General features: G+C 37.0%; 1 protein-coding gene across 30 annotated transcripts in view; it reads left to right on the forward strand.

The window, feature by feature from the left end:
• Positions 1-27,652, forward strand: part of ZMYM2 (zinc finger MYM-type containing 2) — a 110,248-nt gene that overhangs the window by 45,360 nt on the left and 37,236 nt on the right. For 18 of the 30 annotated variants that reach the window (XR_016213380.1, XM_051850065.3, XM_089304356.1 and 15 more), the window contains 8 exons: positions 1,379-1,544; positions 2,191-2,403; positions 12,931-13,002; positions 17,693-17,843; positions 18,282-18,397; positions 21,661-21,777; positions 24,324-24,474; positions 27,206-27,378. Coding sequence is in view for 29 of the 30 variants with exons in the window: in XM_051850065.3 (XP_051706025.1) it covers positions 1,379-1,544; positions 2,191-2,403; positions 12,931-13,002; positions 17,693-17,843; positions 18,282-18,397; positions 21,661-21,777; positions 24,324-24,474; positions 27,206-27,378 (1,159 nt within the window). In the remaining variant the exon portion in view is untranslated. Of the gene's footprint in view, positions 1-1,378; positions 1,545-2,190; positions 2,404-12,930; positions 13,003-17,692; positions 17,855-18,281; positions 18,398-21,660; positions 21,778-24,323; positions 24,475-27,205; positions 27,379-27,652 lie in introns of all 30 variants that reach the window. The other 12 variants (XM_051850068.3, XM_089304352.1, XM_089304351.1 and 9 more) reach the window with 3 other exon arrangements.

A 27,652-nucleotide genomic window follows, 5' to 3' on the forward strand; every position in this document is an offset into this window, starting at 1 on the left:
AGATCTTGGTAAACTCTGGAAAGGGCTTAGTGCTCTATACATGTTTATTACAGTTAAATATTAAAGCAATTGTTTTATAGGTTTTTGATTGCTTTATTAAGGTAGTTGACTTAAACACTGTAGTATGTAATCTTAAAATTCAGAATTAAAATCTTCATAGATTTGAATATTATTTCCTAACATTTCTAACATCTTTCTAGGAATGATGTATAGAATGGTGGTTGACATTATTTTGGGGTTGGATGGCAAAGAGGGTGGATTTACCTTTAGGCACCCCTCTGGGATGCATGCCACATTCCTGTGACCTTAGGTGTCTCATGTTTTCTGCTTATCTAGGAGCAAGAGGTGGGTGGAAACAAGGGATGAGGGAAATGAACAGGTACAAATTGAGAATCCCATAACCCTGAAGACCAGAAATCTGAAATGTTATAAAATTCAAAACTTTTGAGCACTAACTTGCTACAAGTGGGAAATTTCATATCTCACCTCTTGTGACAGGTTGTAGTCAAAATACAGATACTCTAAAATATTGTATAAGGTTATTTGTGTATATAAGGTATATGTGAAACAAATAAATTTCATGTTTAGACTTGGGTCCCCTGCCTAAGATATCACATTATGTAAGTACAGATATTCCAAAATCTGAATTCACAGTCAGAAACATTTCTCCTTCCAAGTGTTTTTGATAAGAGATATTTACCTGGATTATGCATTTATACCTCAATAAAATAGTTCTCAACATTAACTCCATATAGTTAATAACTTTTTTTTTTTTTTTTTTTTTGACAGGCAGAGTGGACAGTGAGAGAGAGACAGAGAGAAAGGTCTTCTTTTTGCCGTTGGTTCACCCTCCAATGGCCGCTGCGGCTGGCGCACCGCGCTGATCCGATGGCAGGAGCCAGGTGCTTCTCCTGGTCTCCCATGGGGTGCAGGGCCCAAGCACTTGGGCCATCCTCCACTGCCCTCCCGGGCCACAGCAGAGAGCTGGCCTGGAAGAGGGGCAACCGGGACAGAATCCGGCGCCCCAACCAGGACTAGAACCCGGTGTGCCGGCGCCGCAAGGCAGAGGATTAGGCTAGTGAGCCCCGGCGCTGGCAGTTAATAACTTCTTGTTTGATGTTTATGGGATCTGTAAGGAAGCCTTATTGAATTTCAAGATAGGTCAGGTAGTGGCAAGGATTTAATAGTATGAAATAGTGTTGCTTTTCAGTCTTTATTGCCAAGAGTTTCTCAATAGTAAAAATGATGTATTGGATCCAAAGATGGTGTTTAGTTTCCAGGATTTACTCTGTAGAGGTGAAAAATGTCAACTATTACTCTTAGATTTTAATTCTTTTAAAATGAGATTTTACTGTAAGTTGTCCATCTTACATTTCAGAGACATAACTACAATGAAAGGAACCATTGTTGCTCAAGTGGATTCAAGTGAATCCTTCCAGGAATTCTGTAGTACATCTTGTTTGTCTCTCTATGAAGACAAACAGAATCCTACTAAAGGAGCTCTAAATAAATCAAGATGTACAATCTGTGGTAAACTAACAGAGGTTTGTATTTTTTCAGTTGGTTCTATCTAAGAATCTTCTAAACTGTATTTAGCAGTTATTACCTACTCTATAACTATCCTACTATGTAATCACTTTCCCCTCTAGGGAGAGTGATTAAGAAAAATCACAATGTTAATTGCCTGTTTTTTTATGGAGGTTGTTGGGAGCACTAACAGATAAGGTGATACAGCACATGGTTGATTTTAGTCTAGAATGTTTATACAAGTAGGTCACTATGCAAGAAAGCCAATTTTGCTGAAAAGTTGAACAAGTGTATGCATAATGTCATTTGAATTATTTATATTATTTCTTTGGAGGAGTGTACTTTACATGTCATTTAGATTTGTCTGAAGATTTCCAATCTGTTTATGAAATTTAATATTAACACTAACTAAACTTGGTTGTTTTTCTACCATTTTTGATACCTCTAGAGAAATTTGTAGTTATGTAATTGGTGGAATTTTCTTTTTCTTGGAGCCATACATGGGTTCTGTGTGTATAAAAACAGTATAAAATAATTGTGAAATATATTTTGTTTCTCCTTTTCCTCAAACCAAATTGGGGCATCTTTGTTTCTGTTTGAACATCTGGATTTTTAGCTACTTTGTCAGACTGATACTTTTTTTGTTCATTGTTTTTCTTTTAGATTCGACATGAAGTTAGCTTTAAAAATATGACTCATAAGCTGTGCAGTGACCACTGCTTTAATAGATACAGAATGGCCAATGGTCTAATAATGAATTGCTGTGAACAGTGTGGAGAATATTTGCCCAGTAAAGGTGCTGGAAATAATGTTCTTGTGATTGATGGTCAGCAGAAGAGATTTTGCTGTCAGAGTTGTGTCAGTGAATATAAGCAGGTAATTCATATTCTGATCAAAATTTGGCATTCTTTGAATGTATTGGAAAGTTCTGTAATAGTTTTACGGTAATATTTTATTAACCAAGTGTACATTGAAATCTCATTTAATTCTATTAAATGTAATGTCATGGGCATAATCTACTTGAAATAAATGCTGTATGTAGATTATTGGAAATAAGGTTTTTGAATTTTCTCTTTTGACAGTTAGGGGTTAGGAATAGAATTTTTCAAACTGTTGAAACTTAGCTTGGCAATGATTATCTTGTTTAAATTTTAAGGTTAATTTTAAGATTTTAAAATTTATTTTTGTATTAAAACATGGGATTCAAAAGTAAACATATATAGAAAGCTATACTCAGAAAAGTTTAATGGGGCTGGTGTTGTGGCGCAGCATTAAAGCCCTGGTCTATAGCGCTGGCATCCCAAATAGGCGCCAGATCAAATCCTGGCTGCTCCACTTCCAATCCAGCTCCCTGCTATGACCTGGGAAAGCAGTAGAAGATGGCCCAAGTTCTTGGGCCTCTGTACCCATGTGGGAGACCTGGAAGAAGCTCCTGGCTCCTGGCTTCGGATCTGTGCAGCTCCAGCCATTGTGGCCATCTGGGTAGTGAACCAGTGGATAGAAGATCTCTCTCTCTCTCTCTCTCTCTCTTTTTCTCTCTGCCTCTGCCTCTCTAACCTGCCTTTCAAATAAATGAATAAATCTTTAAAAAAGAAGAAAGAAAAGTTTAACTCCCATTTTTATTTTCTGTTCTTGGCATTGTTTTATAGGTATCCCTTTTCAGTTCTTACTATTTTATATTTCCTGTTTTTGAAAAATTTAGAAAATACATTGTCATTGTTTTCCTTTTTTCTTATACAAAAGGCAGCTAATTACATAAGAATCGTATATCCAGATACTGTCATGCACTTAATGACAGGGATGTTTTCTGAGAAATGTAGAGGTTATGCTGTGAGAAATGGATCATTAGGTAATTTCCTGTGAACACTGTAGACTGTGAGGTATATTTACACAAACTTAGGTGGTACAGACCAATCACTTGAGGTATCCTATTAGTGCAATCAAGAGACGTGGTAAACATGAAATGTATGAAGCTGCTGAAGGTGTGATATCTTTTAGTAATTTAAAAAATTTATTTATTTGAAAGGCTGAGTGACAGAGAAGGTCGGCAGGAGGAAAAAAGAGATCTTCCACACTCACTGATTTATATCCCCAATGGCCAGGTTTGGACCTTCCTGATCTCCCACATGGGTGTGCTCATATTCTTGGGCCATCTTCTCCTGCCTTCCCAGATACATTAGCAGGAAGCTTAATTTTAAGTGGGGCAGCCAGGACTTGAACTGGTGCCCTGATACAATACATTTATTTTATTTGTTTTAAAGATTTATTTATTTGAAAGTCAGAGTTAGAGGAGAGGCAGATAGAGAGTGGTCTTCTATCAACTGATTCACTCCCCAAATGCTTGCTGTGCCGATTTGAAGCCAGGAGCTTCTTCCTGGTCTCCCATGCTGGTGCAGAGGCCCAAGGACTTGGGCCATCCTCCACTGCTTTCCTAGGCCATAGCAGTGAGCTGGATTGGAAATGGGGCAGCCAGGACTTAAACCGGCACCCATATGGGATGCCAGCACTGAAGGCGACAGCTCCAGCCCCTACATTTATTTATTTTAAAGATTTATTTATTTGAAAGGCACAGTTGCGGGAGGTCTTCCATCTGCTGTTTCACTCCCCACATAGCTGCAATGGCCTGAGCTAGGCCAATCTGAAACCAGGATCCAGGAGCTTCTTTGAGTCTCCCATGTGAGTTTAGGGGCCCAATTACTTGGGCCATCTTCCTCTGCTTTTCCAGGTGCATTAACAGGGAGCTGGAACGGAAGTGGAACAGCTGGAACTCAAACCAGCTTCCCATATGGGAAGCTGTGCTTCAGGTTGGGGCTTTAACTGCTGTGCCATAGCACCAGCCCCTGGCACTGTGGTATTGAATGCTGGTATTGCTAATGATGGTTTAACCTGCTGTACTGCAAGAGTGTCCTCTGTCCCTGCCCCCTGCCTTTAATATAACTAGAAGGACTACACTTCAAAATAATAATTAAAGAGTACAGTATAATGAATACATAAACCAGTAACATAGTCTCTTGTTATCCAGTGTTAGGTATCCTATGTAAATTGTTATATGGCTGGTAGTGCAGTAGGTTTACACAATTGTCACCATAAATAAGTAACACATTGTGCAATGACGTTATGCTATCAGTAGGTGATAAGCATTTTCCAGCTCCATCATTAATTTTTATGGTACCAGCATTGAATATGATTGTCATTGACTGAAACATTCTTATTTGGCACATGACTGTAAGTTAAGTCAAGATACAAGTTTGAGGGACCGAAACGCAATTGGCTTAGTTGGTAAAGCCACCGCCTGCAGTGCTGGCATCCCATGTGGACGTTGGTTTGAGTTCCAGCTGCTCCACTTCCGATTCAGCTCTCTGCTATGGCCTCGGAAAGCAGTAGAAGATGCCCAAGTATTCGGGCCCCTGCACCTGCATGGGAGACTCTGGAAAAGCTCCTGGCTTCAGATCTGTGAAGTTCCGGCCATTGTGGCCATTTGGGGTAGTGAACCAGCAGATGGAAGACCTTCTCTCTCTCTGCCTCTCCATGACTCTGCCTTTCAAATATATAAATAAATCTTTTTTTTTTTTTTTTTTTTTTAAGATACAAATTGAGCTGGTGCCATGGCTCACTTGGTTAATCCTCCACCTGCGGCGCCAGCATCCCATGTGGGCGTCGGGTTCTGGTCCCCATTGCTCTCTTCCAGTCCAGCTCTCTGCCGTGGCCTGGGAGGGCAGTGGAAGATGGCCCAAATGTTTATTTTTTAAATTTTTTTATTTGGGAATGGTATGTTTTTCATGTTTCAAACTCATCTTTTCTTTCCTGCAAATTGTTTGTTTCTTGATCTTTTACCCCTTTTTTTGTTTGGGCTTTTTCTCAGGTTTTTTTCTCTTTAAATCGAACATTTATTTAACGGTGAAAATGAGTATGTGATTTCTTCATGAAACACTTATCCATAAGCTACTACGCTCCAGACACTGTGGTTGTTGCTAGGAATAATATAGTGGAGATATAAAATGGACATAGATCCTACCTTCATAGAATTTACAATTGGCGTAGCATACTTCAAATTCTTGGAGATAGGGAGAGCTACATAATGATGGAAATGTTCAGACTTTTAAAATTCTTTGATTAATCATATTGTATGATGTTATTATTGATGTTGCCTTTTCTGTATTTTGATACCTAAAAGGTACTTTTTTTTTAGTTGTTGAGAGGCACAGAGAGAGCTCCCATAGCTGGTTTGCTTTGCAGATTCCTGCTGCAGCCACAGTTGGGCCAGGTTGAAGCTGGGAGAAGGGAATTAAATTCAAGTTTCCCATGTGGTTTGCAGAAACCCAGTCACTTAAACCATTACTCTACCTGCAAGTCTATTTCAATAGGAAACTGGAATCAGGAGTCAGAGACAGGAATTGAAGCCAGGCTTTTCAATGTAGGACCTGGGTGTCTTAACCATTAAGCTAAACACATACACTACCTGGATGGTTGGAGTACTGACTTCACAGTTAGTTGGCCTGGGTTAAAATCCTGGCCCCACCAATTATAAACTTTGTGATCTGGACAAATTACTTAACCTCCCTGGGCCTGGCCTCTTTTTGTCATCTGTAAAGTTGGGAAAATATTAATCCTTGGTTTATAGTTTTATTATAAAGTCTTTGCCTTTCATCTTGATTTTATAAAAATTATTTTATTTGGAAGGCACACAGCAGACAGAGTGAGAGCATCAGAGTCAGATTATACATAGGTCTTCTGTCTTCTGGCTCACTCCTCAAAAGCCCACAACAGCTAGGGCTTGGGCAGGTTAAGTAGGTAATTCAATCCAGGTCTTCCCTGTAGGTGGCAGGGACCCAGAATACTTGAGCCATCTACCAGCTATTTCCCAGGTGTGTTAGCAGAAAACTGGTATTGAAAGCAGATCTGGGACTTGAACCCAGGTACTCTGACTTAGAATGTGGGCATTTCAAGCAGTGCCTTAATAGCTGTACCAAAAGGTCTAACTCAGTCTTGATTTTCAAGAACTTCATTCAAGAAATTGAGCATTAACAACATTAACAACTTTCTATCTGCTCTTACGTCCTTGAACTTAACCACTTTATTTGACTAATATTTGATGAAGTTCAGCCTTGTTAGTATATTTACTGATATGGGATGCTAGTGTTGCAGGCTACATCTCAACCCATTGTGCTACAGTACTGGCCCCTAAATTCCCAATTTTAATAGAGTTTTATTGATTCTGAATTTTGCATCATAGGCTTTTCCTTCTAGGTTGTAAAGGAATATTTTCTTTTAATATTTGTAATGAAAATATTCAACTCAAATAACTTGCAAATGAAAACAAAAGAGAAGTAAATAAGGGTAGAAGTTAATAAAATGTAATACTGAAAGAATTTAGAATACTATCTCTGAAAAATGTCTTTGGAAAACTAGAAATGAAAACAATAATTAATCAGTCACAAAAAGAGGTTGAAAAATAAATGCAAAGTAAGGGCAAGTAGGCTTAGACAATATTTATCAGTATTAGCCCTAGTTACTAATTTGGACAATCCCATATAAAAATGATGCATCTAGATTAAGTGATTTTCTATGAAAATAGTTTCCCTAAATTGATTTCACAACAGATAACATTAAGTAGGTGAACTTCCACAGAGAAAATAGATTAAAAATAAAACTAGCCAATAATTTAAGTTTCAGATTGTTTTTTCAGGGAAATTGCATCAGATTTAAACAACACCTCAGTAGTATTTTTTTTAAAGATTTTGTTTATTTGTTTGAAAGATGGAGTTACAGACAGTGAGAAGTAGGGACAGACAGAAAGGCCTTCCATCCACTGGTTCACTCCCTAAATGGCCACAATGGCCAGAGCTGGGCTGGTCCAAAGCCAGGACCCTGGAGCTTCTTCTGGGTCTCCCACACAGATGTAGGGGCCAAAGGACTTGGACCATTTTCTACTGCTTTCCCAAACCATAGCATAGAGCAAGATAGGAAGAGCAGCCAGAACACGAACCAGCTCCCATATGGGATGGCAGGGCTACAGGCCCTAATTTATGTTTTGTCTCTCTGAATTTTTATATTCTATACATTTCATTATAGTGGGATTGTACGATATTTGTTCTGTTATGTCTGGATTATTTTACATGGTGTAATGTTTTGAGTTTTATCAGAACCTCCTTACCTTTTATAGTTGAATAATCATTGTATGTGTCACATTTTGTTTATCAATTCATTATTCATATGATGGAGACTATGGTTTTCCTACCTTTTGGTAATTATGAATAATGCTTCAGTGAATGCTAGCAGTTTAATATAACTGTGTCCTGGTTTCCCATTCTTTTGGTTACAAATCTTGGAGTGGAATTGCTGGGTTATATGGTAATTCTATTTGTTTAGCTTTTTGAGGAATTATCTGTTTTCCACAACAGCCACAACATTTTCTGTTTCCATCAATCCACAAAGCTTCTGTTATCTGTGTTTAAATTTTATTATTATTTCTTTTAGAGGTAGAAGGATAGGAACCCATCTACGGTTCATTCTCCAGTTGTCCAGAGCTAATTAGCTCAGATCTAGGGGCCAGAAACTCAATCCAGATCACCACTATAGGTGACAGGAAGCAAGTTACTTTAACAGTCACCACTCCTTCCCTTCCAGGGTTTGTTTTAGCAGGAAACTCATCTGTTGTCAGGAATCAGAGATTTTTTTTTTTTAGACAGGCAGAGTTAGACAGTGAGAGAGAGAGACAGAGAGAAAGGTCTTCCTTTGCCGTTGGTTCATCCTCCAATGGCCGCCGCAGCCGGCGCGCTGCAGCCGGCGCACTGCACTGATCCGAAGTCAGGAGCCAGGTACTTATCCTGGTCTCCCATGGGGTGCAGGGCCCAAGCACCTGGGCCATCCTCCACTGCACTCCCTGGCCATAGCAGAGAGCTGGCCTGGAAGAGGGGCAACCGGGACAGAATCCGGCACCCCGACCAGGACTAGCACTTGGTGTGCCGGCGGCGCAGGTGGAGGATTAGCCTATTGAGCCGCGGCGCTGGCCGGTTCATTCTTCAGTTGTACTCAACAGCTAGGTTGGACCACAGCAAAGCTCAGAGCCTGAAACCCAATCTGGGTCTCCATGTATGTGGCAGGGACTCAAGTACCTGAACTGTCATCTGCTACTTCCCAGGGTGCACTTTAGCAGGAAGTTGGATTGGAGGCTGAGTAGCTGGGACATGAATCAGGAACTAGGATATGGAATGTGGGCCAAATGCCTACCCTGTGTTGTTTATACTTTGGATGTTGAATTGTAGGGTTCTTCATGTATTCTGGGTATTAATCATGGTCTTGAAAAGTTTCATGGAAAATACGTATTATGAAAAAAAAACCCATTTGTGGATATTAATTTTTTTGCACCAAAGTAAATTTCTCATTTAATTTTATTTTTCCATGAACTTTTTGAAGCATTTTTGGAAATTTTATTTCCCATTCATTGGGTTGTTTATTTATTGATTGATTTTTAAAGATTATTTGAGAGGCAGAGTTACAGACAGAGTTTGTGTTCTTCCATCTGCTGGTTCACTCTACAAATGGCAGCAGTGTTTGGTGAAGTCTTAAAGTTATAGTCATCTTAATGTTATTGTCATTCAAATGTGGTGCTTTGCTCACATTTTTTGGTGATGCTATTGTAAACAAATCTGTACTGCCTTTCATATAACAGTATAGCGTGTAATTGTATATAGTTACTAATATTTGATAATAAACAACTATGTTAACTGAGTTATGTATTCACTATAGTATACTTTTTGTTACTATTTTATTTATAAAAAATGCTGACTGTAAACCTGTATGCTGCTTTTACAGTTGCAGCAGCCCAGATACCTCATGTTTACTACATCTCTTGATTTTACACATTTTTTTTCTTCTTGTGCTTCTTTTAATCTGTGGTGCTTTGTTCCTGATAGCCCCTAAACATACAAAATCCATTGTTATTGTTAGTGAGGAAAAGGCCACAAGTGATTGACCTGGGAATAGTATTAAAAGTGGTTGATTGAGCCGGCGCCACGGCTCAACAGGCTAATTCTCCGCCTAGTGGTGCCGGCATACCGGGTTCTAGTCCCAATCGGGGCGCCGGATTCTGTCCCGGTTGCCCCTCTTCCAGGCCAGCTCTCTGCTATGGCCAGGAGTGCAGTGGAGGATGGCCCAAGTGCTTTTGCCCTGTACCCCATGGGAGACCAGGAGAAGCACCTGGCGCCTGCCTTCAGATCAGCGCAGTGCGCCGTCCGTGGCGGCCATTGGAGGGTGAACCAACAGCAAAGGAAGGCCTTTCTTTTCTCTCTGTCTCTCTCTCTCACCGTTCACTCTGTCAAAAAAAAAAAAAAAAAAAAGAAGAAGAAGAAGAAAGAAAAAAAAAGTAGTTGATTGTTATGAAGGTGAAAAGTCAGTGATGGTTATGCCTCACCAGTTTGGCATTCTCATTTAAATAAAATTCCCATTCAAATTCTGAAACATTTTGAGAATATATCATTAGATGATTTCATCATTGTATAAATTTTTTTTTTTTTTGACAGGCAGAGTTAGAGAGAGAGAGACAAAGACAAAGGTCTTCCTTCCTTTGGTTCACCCCCCAAATGCCTGCTACGGCCAGTGCGTTGCACTGATCCGAAGCCAGGAGGCAGGTGCTTCTTCCTGGTCTCCCAAGTGTGTGCAGGGCCGAAGCACTTGGGCCATCCTCCACTGCCTTCCTGGGCCACAGCAGAGAGCTGGACTGGAAGAGGAGCAACCGGGACTAGAACCCGGCACCCATATGGGATGCCGGCACCACAGGCATCATTTAGATAACCAGAGCTAGCAATAAATTCAACATCACAGTCTGGGTAATATCTTTTTATTTCAACATTACAAACTTTACTCTGGTCATGATTCATCATGGTTCTGGGAAGGAAATACTTTTTGACGGCCTCCCTGTATGGATGATTTCAGAATTTTTGGCACTAAAATAAACACTTTCCAGTTAGATTTTTCCATGAACTTTTTTGAAGTTCCCTCAGTAGGTGTGTCATTTTCCTCCATAGGTTTCAAGATTGTTTTCTTTGTGCATTTTCAGAAATTTGTGGTGTATCTTGTTGTTTTATCTTTTTTTTTTTTTAAAGACTTATTTATTGTATTTGAAAGGCAGAGTTACGGGGGTGGGTGTTGGGCGGAGAGAGAGAATTTTCTATCTGCAATGGCCAGGACTGTGCCAGACTGGAGAAAGGAGCGTCCTCTGGGTCTCCCACGTGAGTTCAGGGGCTCAAGTTCTTGCTTTCCTAAGTGAATTAGTAGAGAGCTGGATCAGGGGTGGCACAGCTGGAGTCTAACGGGCACCCATGTGGGATGCTGGCAATATAGCCCAAGGCTTAACATGCTATATACAACAGTGCCCGCCTTATCTTTTCTGGGGTTTGCTTATCTTTTTCTATATGTATTTCCCCAGATTGAAGCATTTTCAGACAGCATTGTTTTAGAGAAACTTTCTAGTGCTGACCTCTTCCTCTTCATCCAAGACTCTAAAGTTATGTGACTTTAATTTTTTGTCACAGTTCTGCAGGTCCCTGATGCTCTGTGTTCTTTTTTTGCCCCACCTATTATGTTTTCTTTGTTGAGAGGAGGTAATTTCTATTATTATATTTTCCAGTTTACTGATACTTTCCATTTGAATCTTTATAACCTCTATTTCTTTGCTGAGAGTTTGGCTTCTTTTTTCATTGACTTTTTAAGTTTATTATTGTTTTCATCTGAGAGACTGAGTAAGAGAGCTCCCATCTTCCGGTTCATTCCCCAGATGCCCACAGTGGCCAGGACTGGGTCAAATGGAAGCCAAGCCAGGAACTCAGTCTAGTTATCCCATGTGGGAGAGAGGAAACTAACTACTGTGTCATTACTGATGCCTTAAGAATCTGCCTTGGCAGGAAGCTGGTACATGGAAGGTAGACCCAGGATTCAAGCCCAAGTGTTGTATAGGCAACCTAAGTGTTGATTGTCTTTTTGTTGGACATCTATTGATTATCATTTTTTTTGAAGTTGTGCTTTTCCTGCTTTTGTTGTAAATGATTTTTGGTTAAAACTTGAACTTCTGAGATACTGTTAAAAAATTCTAAATCTTTGTTTGAACCTTGTGTTTTAGTTGGCTACATATCAAATGAAGCCACACCTCATTATTGCCAGGTTGAGGCAGAAGACCATCCTCTTTGCTTGGCCTCTCTTGACAACATTGCATGAGAGAGGGAGCCCTCATTGTTGCTGAGTGGGTGTGGGAGTTCTCGGCTCTCTTCTGGGCTTTAGCTTCTTCCTGCCTGACTGAGAGCAATAGGAATTCCTTGTTACTGTTTCCTACAAAGCTTCCGCTGACGTCAAATGATTCTGTTCTAGTGGATATGGACAGTGTTCTTTGTACTTCCAGTAAATAAAATGAAAATTATTTTAAAATAATGTTTTATCTTTCATTCTTTAAAATATTATTTGCATGTATTTTATAATTCACATAACATGTTCATAATTCACAAATAAATGAATAATTGGGACCCTATGCATAATTTTTTTACTGATAAAGGGACCTAGTCAGATAGGTTTGGACATCACCTTGAGATATACTCTAGTGAATGTCTTATTTTTCTGCAGTCAGAGTACTAAAATTATATAGTGATAAATTTCTTATTTTTTCCTCCTTTGACCTTTGTCTCTAACATTTAACTCTGGCTTTGTTGTTTGTCCTCACTATTTTAATTATTTTCCAGAATATACTGGTTATAGCTAATTAATCTAGATTCTGGATATAGAGAATATATAATGCCTACTTAACCTTTTAGTAGTTTCTTTGATTGGGGATACTATTTTGACTTCCACAGAAAAAAGTAAGTATAGGTATGACTTCTTGAATGTTCTATAAAGATGAAAGATGTAAATTTTCCTATGCTGGAAGCTTTTTTTGCTATAAAAAAGAAATCCCAAAACAAACCATTTTGAAGATGATGAAAATTTCACTGTGAGCTCGAAATCATTTGACTTTTGAAAGTTTTAAGATTTCATTATAGCTATTATAGTTTAATTGGTTTAAAGAAATCTGTGCACACATAATGTAATCCAAGAAAAAGGATTCTTCTCAGAAGGAGGAAAAATTTTAAAGGTATATGTTCAATTCCTTACTGCATTATTATAGAACCTTACTGCATTATTATAGAAGTAGTTTATCATTACATCATTTTTTCTTTTGGAAATTTAAGTTATTTGGGTAAATTTTCTGTAGGTGTGACATAGGGACAGATTAGATAGGCATTTAAAAAAGTTGAAATGAGTTTGTAAGTCAAAAAACAAATGATTGAGAAGCAGCTTTTACAGACTTCTCATTTATCTTTCAGTCTACCAGCACTTCTTTATATGTTTTTATAAAGTTAAAAAAAATTTTTTTTTTAGGTAGGTAGCCATCCAAGCTTCCTGAAGGAGGTTCGCGATCACATGCAGGATTCTTTCTTACTGCAGCCTGAGGTAAGCAGGAATGTAGATGGGGTGTAGGGCCCTAACATTTTCAAGCACTGCTACTTATCTTTAATGTGTGATTCCATTTAGTTTGTATCTGGAAAGTCACATGCATGTTGAAGTACATTAAAATTTATGAGCTTAGATGATGAATGTTCTATCAAGATAGATACATTTTTATTTTCACTAAGTTTTACATGTATTTTCTTGTGTTATACTTACTTGCTTTTATATATTTATGTTCTTAAAAATTATTTGCAGATTTTTTTTTAAGATTTTCTTACTTATGTGAAAGAGTTACAAGAGAGAGAAGGAGAGACAGAGAGAGAGGTCTTCCATCCGCTGTTTCACTCCCTACTTGGCAGCAACAGCTGGAGCTGGGTCTCCCAAGTGCGTGGCAGGGGCCAAAGCACTTGGGCCTTTTGTTGCTGCTTTCCGAGGTGCATTAGCAGGGAGTGGGATAAGAAGTGGAGCAGCCAAGACAAAGTGGCGCCCATGTGGGAAGCTGGCAATAGGTGGTGACTTGATCCGCTGTGCCACAATGCTAGCCCCATCTTTCCACTCTTAAAACAGATAGCAACACAGGGTACTTTCAGTCTCTTATGTCCTTTGGGAGTTGTTTTGCCTATTTTTTTCCTGGTGGTTCCCTTGTTCTTTATCTGGCCTCAGACGGTTTCTTTCCATAAATACACAGCTCAATTTGGATTCTTCTGAAAATACCTGATTAGATACTCAGAGCTATTTTTTGTATCACTCCATTGTTTTCAATACTCTGCTTCCCAAATTCTACTTGCTCTGATCTTCTGTTTCCTTAGATCAGTGAAACTAGTAGGCTTTCTCCGCTATCTACCCAGCTGCCTGCAGATGTAAGCTTGTTGGCTGAAGAGCTCAATTAAATTTTTTCCCTTTTCTTAAACAGTCCCCGCCTACCTTGTGTACAAAGTTTGAAAACCATTGTTTCCTATTTTTTGTCTAGTTATCTAGTTGCTAAAGGTGGGAAGTTGAGTTAAATCTAGTTCTGCTAGTCTGTCATGGTTAGAGATGGAAAGTCTGTGCTGCATCAGTCTAAACATTTCCTTTCTTTCATGACCTACACATTTTGAGTGTTCCTTAATTTATGTTTGTCCAATATATTTTTTTAAGATCTATGGGCCGGCGCCACGGCTCACTTGGCTAGACCTCTGCCTGAGGCGCCGGCATCCCATATGGGTGCCGGGTTCTAGTCCCGGTTGCTTCTTTTCCAGTCCAGCTCTCTGCTGTGGCCTGGGAGGGCAGTGGAGGATGACCCAAGTGCTTGGGCTCCTGCAGCCACATGGGAGACCAGGAGGAGGCACCTGGCTCCTGGCTTGGGATCAGTGTAGTTCTGGCTGTGACAGCCATTTGGGGGGGGTGAACCAACAGAGGGAAGGCCTTTGTCTCTCTCTCTCTCTCTGTCTCACTGTCTAACTCTATCTGTATATATATATATATAAAAGATCTATTCTATTTTTTTTTGAAAAGCAGAGTTACAGAGAGAGGTAGAGACAGAGAGGTCTTCCATCTGCTGGTTCACTCCCCAAATGGCAACAATGACCTGAGCTGAGCTGATCTGAAGCCAGGAGCCAGGAGTTTCTTCCAGGTCTCCCATGCGAGCGCAGGGGCCAAAGCACTTGGGCCATTTTTTTTTTTTTTTTTTTTTTTACTGCTTTATGGGATTCTGGCACTGCAGGCAGCTTTACCTGCTATGCCACAGCACCAGGCCCCCTGCAGCATTAATAACTTGTTTTGAAGTAAAGTTTATCATAGTTATACTGAGTATCTGCAACAAGTATGATGTAAAAAATTGAGAAATTTTAAGTCACAGGTTCCACTAAGCTTATGTGGTTTGTTTGTTGTCTGCAATGAGAATGAAGGAGAGTGTTGCTTTTCAGGTAGATGTTAATAAATATAAAATAATACATTTTCCAGACAGTGTTATGGTCTCCTTGTTTAGTTGATGCCTTAAAACTGTTAATAATTTTTATTCATCCTGACAAGTCACTGTCAGAATCACAAATTTAAGTGATAGAGTCACTCAGTCAACTTGAAGAATGTTAAATCCAAGATTTGTACTTCATTTATGTTGGTAAAGAAGTTTCACAGGTACCGATCCATGAAGGCCTCACATATAGATAGTAGGAGCAGGTTTATCTTTTCTCTGTGTAATCTTACAGCACAGTGGCAGGTGTTCTGAATATTTTTCAGTATTCCTAATCTGTATTGTGTTTTCAAACATTTTGTTTTGTTTTTGAGAGCAGAGAGACAAAGATAGAGAGCTCTCATCTATTGGTTCATTCCACAAATGTTCACAATGGCTGGGCCAGTGTTGGAGCTGGGAACTGGGGATGAAATCCAGATCTTCCATTTGGGTGGCAGGAACAAAATTACTTGAGCTGTCACTGCTGCCTCCTAGGGTTTGCATTAGCAGGAGCTGCAGCTGGGTATGGAACCCAGGTGCTCTGATTTGTGATGTGGATGTCTTAACAGACGTCTTATCTTGTAGGCTAAATTCTTGCTCCCAGTTCTGGATTTTAAACATTCTTTTATCTCCCATCATTTTGTTGATCTGTTTTCTTTTGACTTTTTTCCAGTATAAAAACTTAATCATCAGTGAAGAACTCAGAAGATAAAACCAGAGTAATCTCTCTTTTCCTTGTACCATTGGTAGGGTCGTAATTCGACATAGTATGTTTGCAGGCATCCTTTTCTGTTAGTATTTTTGCTGTTGTTAATTAGGGCTTCCTTTGTGAAAAATTGAATAAGTGAGGAATAGGCAGCATGTGTTTTTGTTTTCTTTTTGTATTTTGAGACTAAAACATATATTCCTGACATATAAATTAGTATATCTTTCACAAGCCTATTGTATTTGTTGTATGCTAAGAAAGCTGTCACTGGGGCCCAGTGCTGTGGCATAGCTGTTAAAGCAACTGTCTGCAGCACTGGCATCCTATATGGGTGCTGGTTTGAGTCGCAGCTGCTCCACTTCCAATCCCGCTCTCTGCTATAGCCTGGGAAAGCAGAAGATGGCCCAGGCCCTGCACCCATGTGGGAGACTTGGAAGAAGCTCCGATTCCTGGCTTCAAATCATCCCAGCTCCGGCCGTTGCGGCCATTTGGGGAGTGAACCAACAAATGGAAGACTCTAATCTCTTTCTGTCTCTCTCTCTCTAGCTCTCTCTCGCTCTCTTGCTCTCTTGCTCTGCATCTCTGTAACTGCCTTTCAAATAAAATTTTTTGTAAAAGAAGGCTGTCGTCTTATTTATTTTGATGTTGATGTTACTTTTTTGGGTCATTATTTTTACCTTCAATGTGTTTTTGGGGTGTGTGTGTGTGTTAACATCCTGTGTATTTTAAGGGAACTTCATATGTAGTTTATCCATTTCACATGTTATTTTTGGCCTTACTGTCATCTCCCTGGCATCTGTTGTTCATCCATCCATGGAACATTTTCAGACCTTCTTAGATCTTTATGTTGTAGAAGATAATCTCAGGTATTAAGATAGAGTTAAATAATCTCAGAATCACGCATGTACAATTATTTTGCAACATGATTTCTGATACTAGGTTTCAACTTCCTTATGACAGAAAAAAAGGGAATTAAAATTGCAGTAAAGGCTTGCTTTTCCTTATGGTTGATTTTGTGACCGTCAAGTTAATTTTTTTAAATACAGACACTAGTTTATCAGAATTACGTTTTTGTAAGACAATGATAATACTTTTGTTCTGTCAGTTTTTAAAAGTCTTGTGTTTGTATTCTTTGTATCATTTATTTGAGGTACCTTGTTGGCAGATAATCAGCTGGCAGGAGGACTATTAATTTTTATAACTAGAAATCTCTTAATGTGCTTACGATTCTTTTTAATTAAAAAAATTTTGTATTTTGTGGTTGAATGAGGTCTCTGTTTTTTGAAAAGTAGGTATTTGAGAGAGCTCCTGTCCTCTGGTTCATTTCTCAAATATTCACAATGGCTGGGGCTTAGCTGACTTGAAGCTAGCAGCTGGGAACTCAATTCAGGTCTGCCACATGGGCAGCAGGGACCCAATTACTTGTTTTATTAACCTCTACCTTTCTGGATGTACTTTAGTAGAAAACTAGAATGGAGAGCAGAGCTGGAACTGGAACCCAGGCACTTCAGTATGAGATTACAGGCATTTTAACTACTAGGCCAAATACCTGCCCCGTGAGTGAGGTTTTATATGTTGTGGATAGGTGACTAATCATGTTTAAAGAGAAATCTCAAAAGTGCTTGGAATAATAGCAGTTCAATGAAAAAAATATTAAAAGTCTTAAATTCCTTCTTTCAAAGTATTACAGCCTTTTGATTAAGGCTTGTGTTTCACATTTCCATTTTTATTTCTCTTATCAAATGACAAAGAAGTGTATCTTCATTGTAAACAAGAAAACTGAATTTTTTCTAGATTTTCAATATTTACTTACATGTAGGGATTCTGTTGAGCTAAACTAAAAAACACTTTAATTTTAAAAGAGACTTAGCTTTGATCACTGCTTTGTTTGAACTTGATTTTTAGCAGTTGTTACAATTAAACCTTTGCATTCATACAAAGAGTTTTGGCTCTTTTAATAGAATTATTTTACAAAGACAAAGATGCCATAAAAATACAACTTTTTTTCTAATTAAATTGTAGCTTTAAAATTTTCCTTTTTATGTTTCAAATTGTAGAAATATGGAAAACTGACAACTTGTACTGGTTGCCGAACACAGTGCAGATTTTTTGATATGACTCAATGTATAGGTCCTAATGGATATATGGAGCCATATTGTTCAACTGCTTGCATGAACAGTCACAAGACAAAATATGCAAAATCACAAAGTAAGTTTCAGGTATTTGGCAAGTTAAACTTTAATATCATCATTACTTTTTACACAAATAGTATGTTACCTTTTCTCCTTTGCTTTCTAACTGCTTTTATTTTCTTATCACACTGAACTTTCCCACCTCAAAACTGTTTTGGTGAATTTGATCATTATATACTTTTTAATTTACTTCCCAATTTTTTTAAAGTTACTGATTTTCTATGTTCTTAGCTAAAATTGTTGTTCCTTCCAAAACTTAATTAATTGGATGTATTGTATATGTTTAGGATGTAATACCAGAGTTGCATTTCATGACAATATTTTTTAAGCTGCAAATAAAAGAATACAGAAGGTTCTTTTAAAAGAAAAATCATCTCAGCATTCAAGATTTTTAAAAAAAAAAACTTTAGTTGCTTTATGAAGAAATCAGATATGTGTACCTTTTATCTCCTAGGTTTGGGAATTATTTGCCATTTTTGTAAGCGAAACTCCTTACCTCAATACCAAGCCACAATGCCTGATGGAAAACTGTATAACTTTTGCAATTCCAATTGTGTGGCTAAATTTCAGGTTTGTTATTTATTTTGTATACCCTCCAATCCTAATAAAAAACATAGAAAATAAACTGTAATTAATGTGCTTTATCTTATTAGTTAATTTTAAATGTTATTTTGAGGGTCAGATTGATGGGTGGAGATTTTAAAATGAGTACCAGATGACCTGGTTTCACTGTCTACTTAGCACAGATAATCTGACTTTTGAATTGTTACAGTGATACAAATTTTCAAGAAAAATTTAATATAATTGAGTTCAGTACTTGAAGTAGTCTCTTCTCTTGTTAGATGGTTTGGATAAAGCATGAACCTTATGGAAAACCTACTCCCTGATAAATGAATGAAAGACCTAGGTGTATGTACCCAGGAAGTGATGAGTATACATGGTTTCTTCATAGAAATCATATAAAAATAGGATTTGATGTGATAGTAGGTTTTAATTTAATACAGATCAGTGTCAGGGAGATATTTTTCATTTTGGTAAATGTGAAGAACTTTCATTCAGAGATCTGTGTTTCTCAGGAGGTAGTATTACTGGAATTGTTCAAACTTAATCTGTTGACCATTAGGAAGGAATAATTTAGAAGGGATTCAAGCATTAATAAGGTAGTAACAGAAGGTTTACTTGTTGTATATTAAAGTTTCAGGGTACTACCTAAAGGTTCAAGCCAATGCACAAAATTTTGCTTCATGAGTTAATTCATCCAACCTTTCTACTTTGCTCCAGGTTCTATGCTCTTATGTAAATTTATTTAAAATGAAAATATAAGTCTCATAAGTATGCTGTGATAGTTGCTATAAAAGATATTAGTGCCTTTTTTAAAAAAGATTATTTTTATTTATTTGAAAGGAAGAAAGAAAGGGAGAGACAGAAAGAGATCTTCCATCCACTGATTCACTTCCTAAAACACTGCAGCAGCCAAGACTGTGCCATGCCAAAACCAGGCACTCAGAACTTCATCCAGATCTCCCAGATAGACAGCAGGGGCTGAAGTATTGGGCCATCTTCTGCTGCTTTCCCAGGCACATTAGCAGGGAGCTGGATCAGAAGTGGAGCATCTGGTACTCAAAGCAGGTGCTCCCATATGGAATGCTGCATCAAAGGTGGCATCTTAACATGCTGCTCCACAATGGAAGCCCCAGTTATTAGCATTTAAATTGAGATGGTTTTGAATTTAGCCAAGTGACTGTCAAATTTATTGACTTTTAGATTCCTGCTGAACTTAGGTGATAAACCACATTCAAGTCTAACTTTTATTTTAAAAATTGAGATCATGGCAATTGATATGACTATGGTAAATACTGTTTCTACCAAGTTAGCTTTTTTGTTTTTAAAGATTTATTTATTTATTTGAAAGAGTTATACAGAAAGAGAAGGAGAGACAGAGAGGGGTCTTCCATCACTGGTTCACTCTCCAGTTGGACACATGGCTGGAGCTGGGCCAATCAGAAGCCATGAGCCAGTGATTAATTAGAAGAGAAAGACATTGTCTGTTGCATGCTGTATGTCAGTTCTTGAACTTTTATTTTTTGATTTTGTTGGGTAAAATGAATTGATTATTGGGAATGTTTTAACTACCTTTTTGATTTAATTGAAACTTATATTGCCTATGATTTAATGAGCCCCTCTGTGTATGTTTACATTAATATTTTAAAGAATAACTTAGGCTCTTAATTTTGAGAATTATGTCCAGATAAGTTTGTAGCCCGCCTCAGCAGAATGTCTGCACAGGTGATAGGATAGTGTTCTCTTAGTCCATTTAGACTGTTGTAACATAATACCTTAGACTGGGATTCTCTCAGTCCTGGAGACAGGGAGGGATAAGATAAGGCTCTGATAGATTTGTGTGTGTTGAGGACCTTTTCCCATAGATGGTATCTTTTCCCTGTACCCTCACATGGTAGAATGGGCAAATATGCTCCCCCAGCTTCTCTCAGATTATCTAAACCTCACTTAGATCATGAGGGTGAGTTGTAATCTGATCGCCCCAAGTGCCCCTACCTCAAGGTTTAGGATTTCAATATGAATTTTGGGGGATTACAAACATTCAGACTAAAACATATTCCATTTGATTTGAAAGAATAGTTAACTTTAATGGAAAGTTTCAAAATTTTGGAATCTCTAATGGTCATGTTGATTTTTGTTTTAAAAAGTTATTCTTAGTAAATGTAAATGTCAAATATATATGTTTTATTTTTCATAAATGTGTTCTCTTTAGGAGTTTTAAACATAAAGGTTTCTTTCACCATTGTATTACATACATATATAATTATATATAATTTGTAATAGAGTTGTAAAGAATGATCATTAAATAGCATTGTACTCACTACTGTGTTTAGGAATATTAAAAAACTCAGGGGCTGGTGCTATGGCATCGTGGGTGAGGCCACTGCCTGTGGCACCAGCATCCCATTTGGGCACAGTTCATATGGAAGTCTGAGCTGTCCACTTCCTATCCAGCTCCCTGATGATGCACCTGGGAAAGCAGTGGAAGATGGTCCAAATGAATGGTCTCCTGCTCCTATAAGGGAGATCCTGATGAAGCTCCTGGCTCCTGGCACAGCCTTGGCCATTGGGGCCATTTGAGGGGTGAACCAGTGGATAGAAGACCTCTCTCTGTTTCTCTTTGTCTCTGTCTTGTCCTCTCTGTAACGCTGATTTTCAAATAAATAAATAACTTTTTTAAAAAATAAAAAATACTTTTAAAGTCCATATTTGCTTATATCCTATCTTACCTTATTTTATTTAAAAAAAATTCCTAGTATGAATTTCTTTCTCTCTAACTTTGTTGAAGGACTGTAAAATTTTAAAAAGTAATATAGGTTTTCAGTGATGGACTTGGAGTGAAAATGTGACAATGATACTGTGGGACAAATTGTTTAAAAATTAGATGCCTTATGGTTATTGGAGAGGGCAATAGGTGGCAAATGTTTTTAAACTTTCATGTGCTAGTTCAGAATTTGGCAAGCTTCCTATTGTTTACTTATATTTGCTTTAAGTAAAAAAAAATCCATAGTTGTACTATAAGGTTTTTTCATACTGTTTTTGGTATTTTTGGTGAATAATAGTTAATCCTGTAAAAATATTGAATTTTGATTTTATAAAACTAACTTAGAATGCCACTATAATTTTAAATATAAAATTCAGAAATGTAATTTTATATGATGAAAAATATTTATATACATATTGTTTTCTAGAGATAATACACATTTAACAGTAGTCACAAGTAGAAATTCTAAAATATATATGAGCTACATATATTTTGTTTTTTTTCCCAGGCTTTAAGCATGCAGTCATCTCCCAATGGTCAGTTTGTAGCACCAAGTGATATTCAGTTGAAATGCAACTACTGCAAGAATTCCTTTTGTTCAAAACCGGAAATCTTGGAATGGGAGGTAAGTCATGTTTTATTACATATATTATTTAGTGCTAAAATGAAAAGTCTGGTGAATTACCTATAATATTTCCTTTTTAGTAGATAGGAACAAGCTTTTCAGGTTTTGTGAAGAATGGATTATTTGCTTTCTTATGGCTGTGAAACCAACAGAAGATCTGTTTCTTTGCAGATTAGACAAAAATCATTGATGTCATACTCAGAATATATTCATAGTAGTTATACAGGATGCTGTTATCTTTAGCTAGGGTCCCTGGTGTGACTGTAAATTGTTTTTCCTCCTGTCCTTTTAAATACTACCTGTGAAGTATAATATCTTCTGTCACCAGTACTTGTAAAAGTGAGAATTTCTTAGTCATATATACCACATTGTGTTTTAATGAAATAAGAGAGCCTTATCCCAATAAAAGTTTCTTTTATTTAAATAAGAGTGCTAACTTTTACAAGTTTACTAATTTACTTTGCTCTTAGCTGCTACTCTGAGCACTGGGTTTTGTTTCCATTAAGGGAGCAGTCATGGATAGATAGATGGCTTGGGTTACTGGTTACCTGTTGCTTTCTTGAGCTATACTCACTTTGGCCATTATTTCTTTTCACTTTTTTTTTTTTTTTTTGGAACGGCTAGAGTAGGGATATGAGGCATGGAATATGTAATAAAATGGTATACAAGATGTAGTTAGTACTAACAGACTATTCATGGGTCAAAATTTATTAGTGTCGTGGCAAATCCCTCAGTATGTAAGTTGTAGGCTAAAAAGCTCATACCCAGAATTGGACTGTGATTTCTAAAGTACTTTGGAAATATGAAATTTCATTATCTTAACACCTTACTGCCTGGAAAATTTTTAGCTTATTTAGTTTGGTGCTATCTCCAGAGCATTTAAACCAGTCATCCTTTGAGACTGCTATTGGCATCCAGTGATGATTTTCTTGTGAATAATAACCCTGTTTCAGCAAGAGCAGGAATAATGTTGGATGCCTAGTAAGAGAAGAAAGAAATGAAATGAGAACAAGTAAGGACTGGCACTGTGACACAGCGGGTTAAGCCATGGCCTGCAGTGCTGGCATTCCATATGGGCACCTGTTCAGGTTCTAGCCGTTCTGTTTCTGGTCCAGTTCTCTGCTGATTTGCCTGGGAAAGCAGTGAAAGATGGCCCTAGTGCTTGGGCCCCTGCACCCATGTGGGAAACCCAGAAGAAGCTCCTGGCTCCTGGCCTCTTATCGGTGCAGCTCTGACAGTTGCAGCTAATTGGGGAGTAAATTAGTGAACGGAAGATCTCTTTCGCTGTCTCTTTCCTTCTCTCTCTCTGCAACTCTGGCTTTGAAATAAATAAATAAATCTCAAAAGAGAATGAGTAAGGAAATCCATTAGCAAGCACATGGAATAGTGTCATGTAGGAAATGAAGATCCTGCATAAATTGAATTTTGACCATCCTAGATGAAAATGAGGTCCTTTCCAGCAAGAATGTGTCAGTATTGCACCACTTTTGTAGCCTTGTTGCTGTGTTGTTTTTGTTAACATGAAGGTTAAGTGTTGGAAGCAGTTGAGAGACTGTCATACTGAATGAGAGTTGAACGCACCTCAGGAGATTGGAGTTTCTTACTCCATGGTTGACAGTTGTAGTTCCCTTGTTGCCTTTTTCTGTTGCCAGTTAGTTATCATGCGGCAGCTTTCACCTAATGATAGCCTTATTAGTTGAGTTGATTCCTGTATTTTGTCACTGTCTTTATTCTGGTCTTCAGCTGTCTTTACTATGTTTTAGGTTTAGTCTGTCTTCACAATAATTTGGGTTTTAGAGCCTGCTTTCTTGGAAGTTTTAAATTGTTCATCACTGCTTGGCTGGATATGAGGAATATTCAAAAAGTTCATGGAAAAAAGTGTGTTATGAAAACTGAATGGATTTTCTACATTTTGTACTTTTTATTCCATATTCCATGAACTTTTATGAAGTATTCTTATGTTTGAAAAGTAGCTTTGGTTATTGTGAAATAACTTTGGTTACAGAAGAATTAAAGTTCTAGCCATGTTCTATTTAAGGGAACCAACTCAGTCTCAAGTTCAGTAGCATACTGTGTGATGGCACCAAATTGAATACTTTTATCCATGATAGATCTGTTAGGTGTAATAGGAATGTGATTGAACCTACTTGCCTGTCCTCAACAAGGAATTTTTTTTTTGACTGAAAATGTTATTGCTGTCATACTTCTCATCTTTGCTTACCTGTGTTATATTTCCCATTGCTTTTTCCCCATTTCTCTAATTCTCTTAGCAATATCAAACTGCCATTTTATTTTAGTGATACTTTTGCTTTTACTGAGTAATTTCAGAGTAGTTAATAGTGTTGAGTTCTGTGGCACTATTTACATTTAGCAGTGAACTGGTTAAACTAGGTGTCCATGTACCATAGCAAGTATGTCCCAAAGGATCATCACATTAAGTAGGTAAATGATTTAACTTTGTTTCTGTAAAAGTGGCTTGTTTATTTCTTAAACGTGTTCTTGAGGTGGTTGTCATTTACTTACCAAGGTTCCCATTGTGCATTTAGAACAAAGTGCATCAGTTCTGCAGCAAAACTTGTTCAGATGACTATAAGAAGTTGCATTGCATAGTTACATATTGCGAATACTGTCAAGAGGAGAAGACTCTTCATGAAACAGTAAATTTCTCTGGCGTTAAGAGACCTTTCTGTAGTGAAGGCAAGTGTATATACAGTGTTGTTCATAACTTTTATTGATATTTAATGTTTTTTTGCCAAAATATTTCTAAAATACATAAGTATATGTCCAGAGTAGCTGCCAATTTTAATGTAGCTGAACTAAAAAAATTAAGTTCACCTTTCTACTGACTTGCTTTGTGATTTTGTATGTTTCTGTAGATCTCTAAGACTCTAAAAATTGGGTAACCTCTTTTTTTCCATTAAAAGGAAGTTCTGAAAATTAAATTAAAGCATTGTTATTATACCATGTCATCTCTAAGCCTACACATTGTGATTTGAAAGTTGGTTTTCCAAATAGATGAGAATGGCTTCCCGTTAGCTCCATTTTTCCCTGCTCTCTTTACTGCTTAACCTGCACAGGTTTTCAGTAATTGAACATTCCTAATTGAACAGATTGAACATCCTAATCCAAAAATCTGAAAATAAACGGCGTTGTGGTTTAGTGGTGAGCATAGCTGCCTTCCAAAAATCTGAATATAGAAAATCTCTTACTGCTAACATGATTCTTAAAATGTTTTCGATTTTGGGGCTTTTATGGTCTTTAGGTCAGAGCTATTCAGTTGGTAGTCTATGCAAATATGCCAAAATCTAAAAAAAACCAACCCTGAAGTCTAAAATACTTGCTGTCTCAAGCATTTCAGATAAAGGATACTCAATATGTTTCCTGTAGCAGTACTACAATGGGAAAATGCTTCTAAAGTTTCAGTTTGGGATATCAGGAAAACATTCAAGGATTTTCTTTCTTCTCATCTATACTTTTGCTGCTGTGATTCTAGGATGCAGATTATAGAAGGAACTCTAGTTCTAAATGTACTTCTCCAGTGATAGGAACCAAGATCGTAACTATGGGTTTTGGGCTTTTGTTATTTTTTCTATTCCCCAAATGTCATATCAAATTCTAAGCTGGCTTTCAGTTTCTGTTCTTTCTTTGGCCCTTGTCACTGAACTTCCACCAGCTTTCCTATTTGCTGTCTTCACCTGTTATTTTTCCAATGTGGAATTAAAAAAATTTTTTTGGATCTACTTTTTCTATAGATTTCTACTCTAGTTTGGGGTAAGAGAAATCCTTAATGCCGGTAGTGGTAGGGAATGGCAGCAAAAATAAAAGATTTATGAATCCATTCAGTTAGTGTCTCTGTTAGTACTTTCCACATGTGATAAAAAACTATATATGTAAGAGTGTGCTGTCTATAAACCAAGGCATCCTATTTAGGTTTAATTAGTACATTTTTACCTGGAATTAAAGGTAATCACATTTTACTGTTATTTAAGAGCCAAACCGTGCAAGTGACAAATCCTAAAAATGTCTCATTGGAAAAATTGATTCTGAATTAATTTAATTATCTTCCTATACCTGAATTTTTGTGTAATGACAATCTTATTGATTGATAAGTCTGAACACATTGATACTAATTGCATACATATATGATTTTGTGCTATTTAGATTACAGTCATGCATCATTTAACAGTGTGAAATCTGGGGAATGCATCTCAATTGTTTTATGAACATCATCGAGTGTATTTAGACCATCTAAAATAGTTATGTTACTAGACAATATAATCTTACAGGACCACTGTTCTATATGTGGTCTCTTGTTGGCTAAAATATTTAGTTTATAGTACATCACTGTATATGGATTTTACAAAAATGGATAGATAGTGGTTAGTAAATAGCATAATTTTCAACTGGTGAAACTTGAAAGTTTAGATAGATAATGAAAAGTTAAATTCATACAACTTTTCTTGTTAGATATGGCTTTTGCTTTCTTTTACTGCACCTAGTTCTCTTGTAGGACCTATCTGAAATAAGAAAATAAAATATTAAAAATTATCAACAAAACCTGGTTGCATAAAGCAACAAAGATAAATTTTTCAAAATGTTTTACAGTATATTTCAAGGTATACATATACACTTATGTATAAGTTCATATACATAAGTGATTCAGATAAATTATATGGAAAACAATTGTAATTCATGTTCTTAAAATTAGTTTCAAGATGCAGTGTTTCTGGTGGCATTGTAATTTGAGCTCCTTATTACAAAGATTGATGAGACATTATAAGTCATTCTACTTATATGACCCAGCAAGAGTAAAGGCATGGAAGAGTATTTATTTAATCCTCATAGATATTTTAGGGAATAAATAAAATAGATATGTAAAGATATTTAAAATAACATATTTACTTAGTAGGTAGAAGAAATATTTTCTTAAGGAAGAGATGAGCAAATATTTTCTTTGAAAAAATCCATAAACCAGTTTTACTTCCCTGAAGGGTGAGGTAAGCTGGAAAATTTGGCTACAGTATCTACTTAGCTGAAGATTTCTGTAAGTTTATTTTATTTAGCAGTCTACATTGTTTGGTTTCTCTAAAATATCTATTTGTGGTGTGCTTATTCTTATACTGCAAGATTTTACTAGACAGAACAATGAAAACAGTTAAAACACTTTAATAGATTTTAATGTCTTAAAAAAGTATTTGAAACCACATGCTAGAAAATATTATCTAGTATTCATCTTCTGTTCCAGTTTTTACAGGTTGATGTTGATCTATAGTTTTTCCAGCTTTGGTCAGGCAACAAAAGATAACTTTATTTAAATATATAGGATGCTTTCTAAAGCTAATAATCAACTCGATCTAGAAGATCTGTGTCAGCTCAATAATTAGTTTTTGATTTTTTTGTTTTAATATTTAAATCTTGTATTTTTCAGGCTGCAAACTATTGTACAAACAGGACTTTGCCAGACGTTTAGGATTGAGATGCGTTACTTGCAACTATTGTTCTCAGCTCTGTAAGAAGGGTGCAACTAAAGAACTTGATGGTGTAGTGAGAGATTTCTGCAGTGAAGACTGCTGTAAGAAATTTCAGGATTGGTATTATAAGGCAAGTAACTCCAGATTTTCACTATGGCAGCCATTTGAGCAGTCTTAAAAAACTTTAGCTATTTCCATTATCAATATGGTGACCCATTTATTTTTAAAATGTATACATTTTAGGCCTAGCCTCAGTTATACTATCTTTTCAGTTCATTGTTTAAAACTTTAAGTAGAATTTTCACTTTCTTAAAAAAAAAAAGTTATGCAATACTAAAGACGAAGAGACACCTATACTCAATAAATGTAGTTTAATCAAATGGATTATTTCCCTAAATTTGCTG

Source organism: Oryctolagus cuniculus, chromosome 9, assembly GCF_051225735.1.
Source record: "Oryctolagus cuniculus isolate XC-2025 breed Fujian yellow rabbit chromosome 9, ASM5122573v1, whole genome shotgun sequence".
NCBI lineage: Eukaryota > Metazoa > Chordata > Mammalia > Lagomorpha > Leporidae > Oryctolagus > Oryctolagus cuniculus.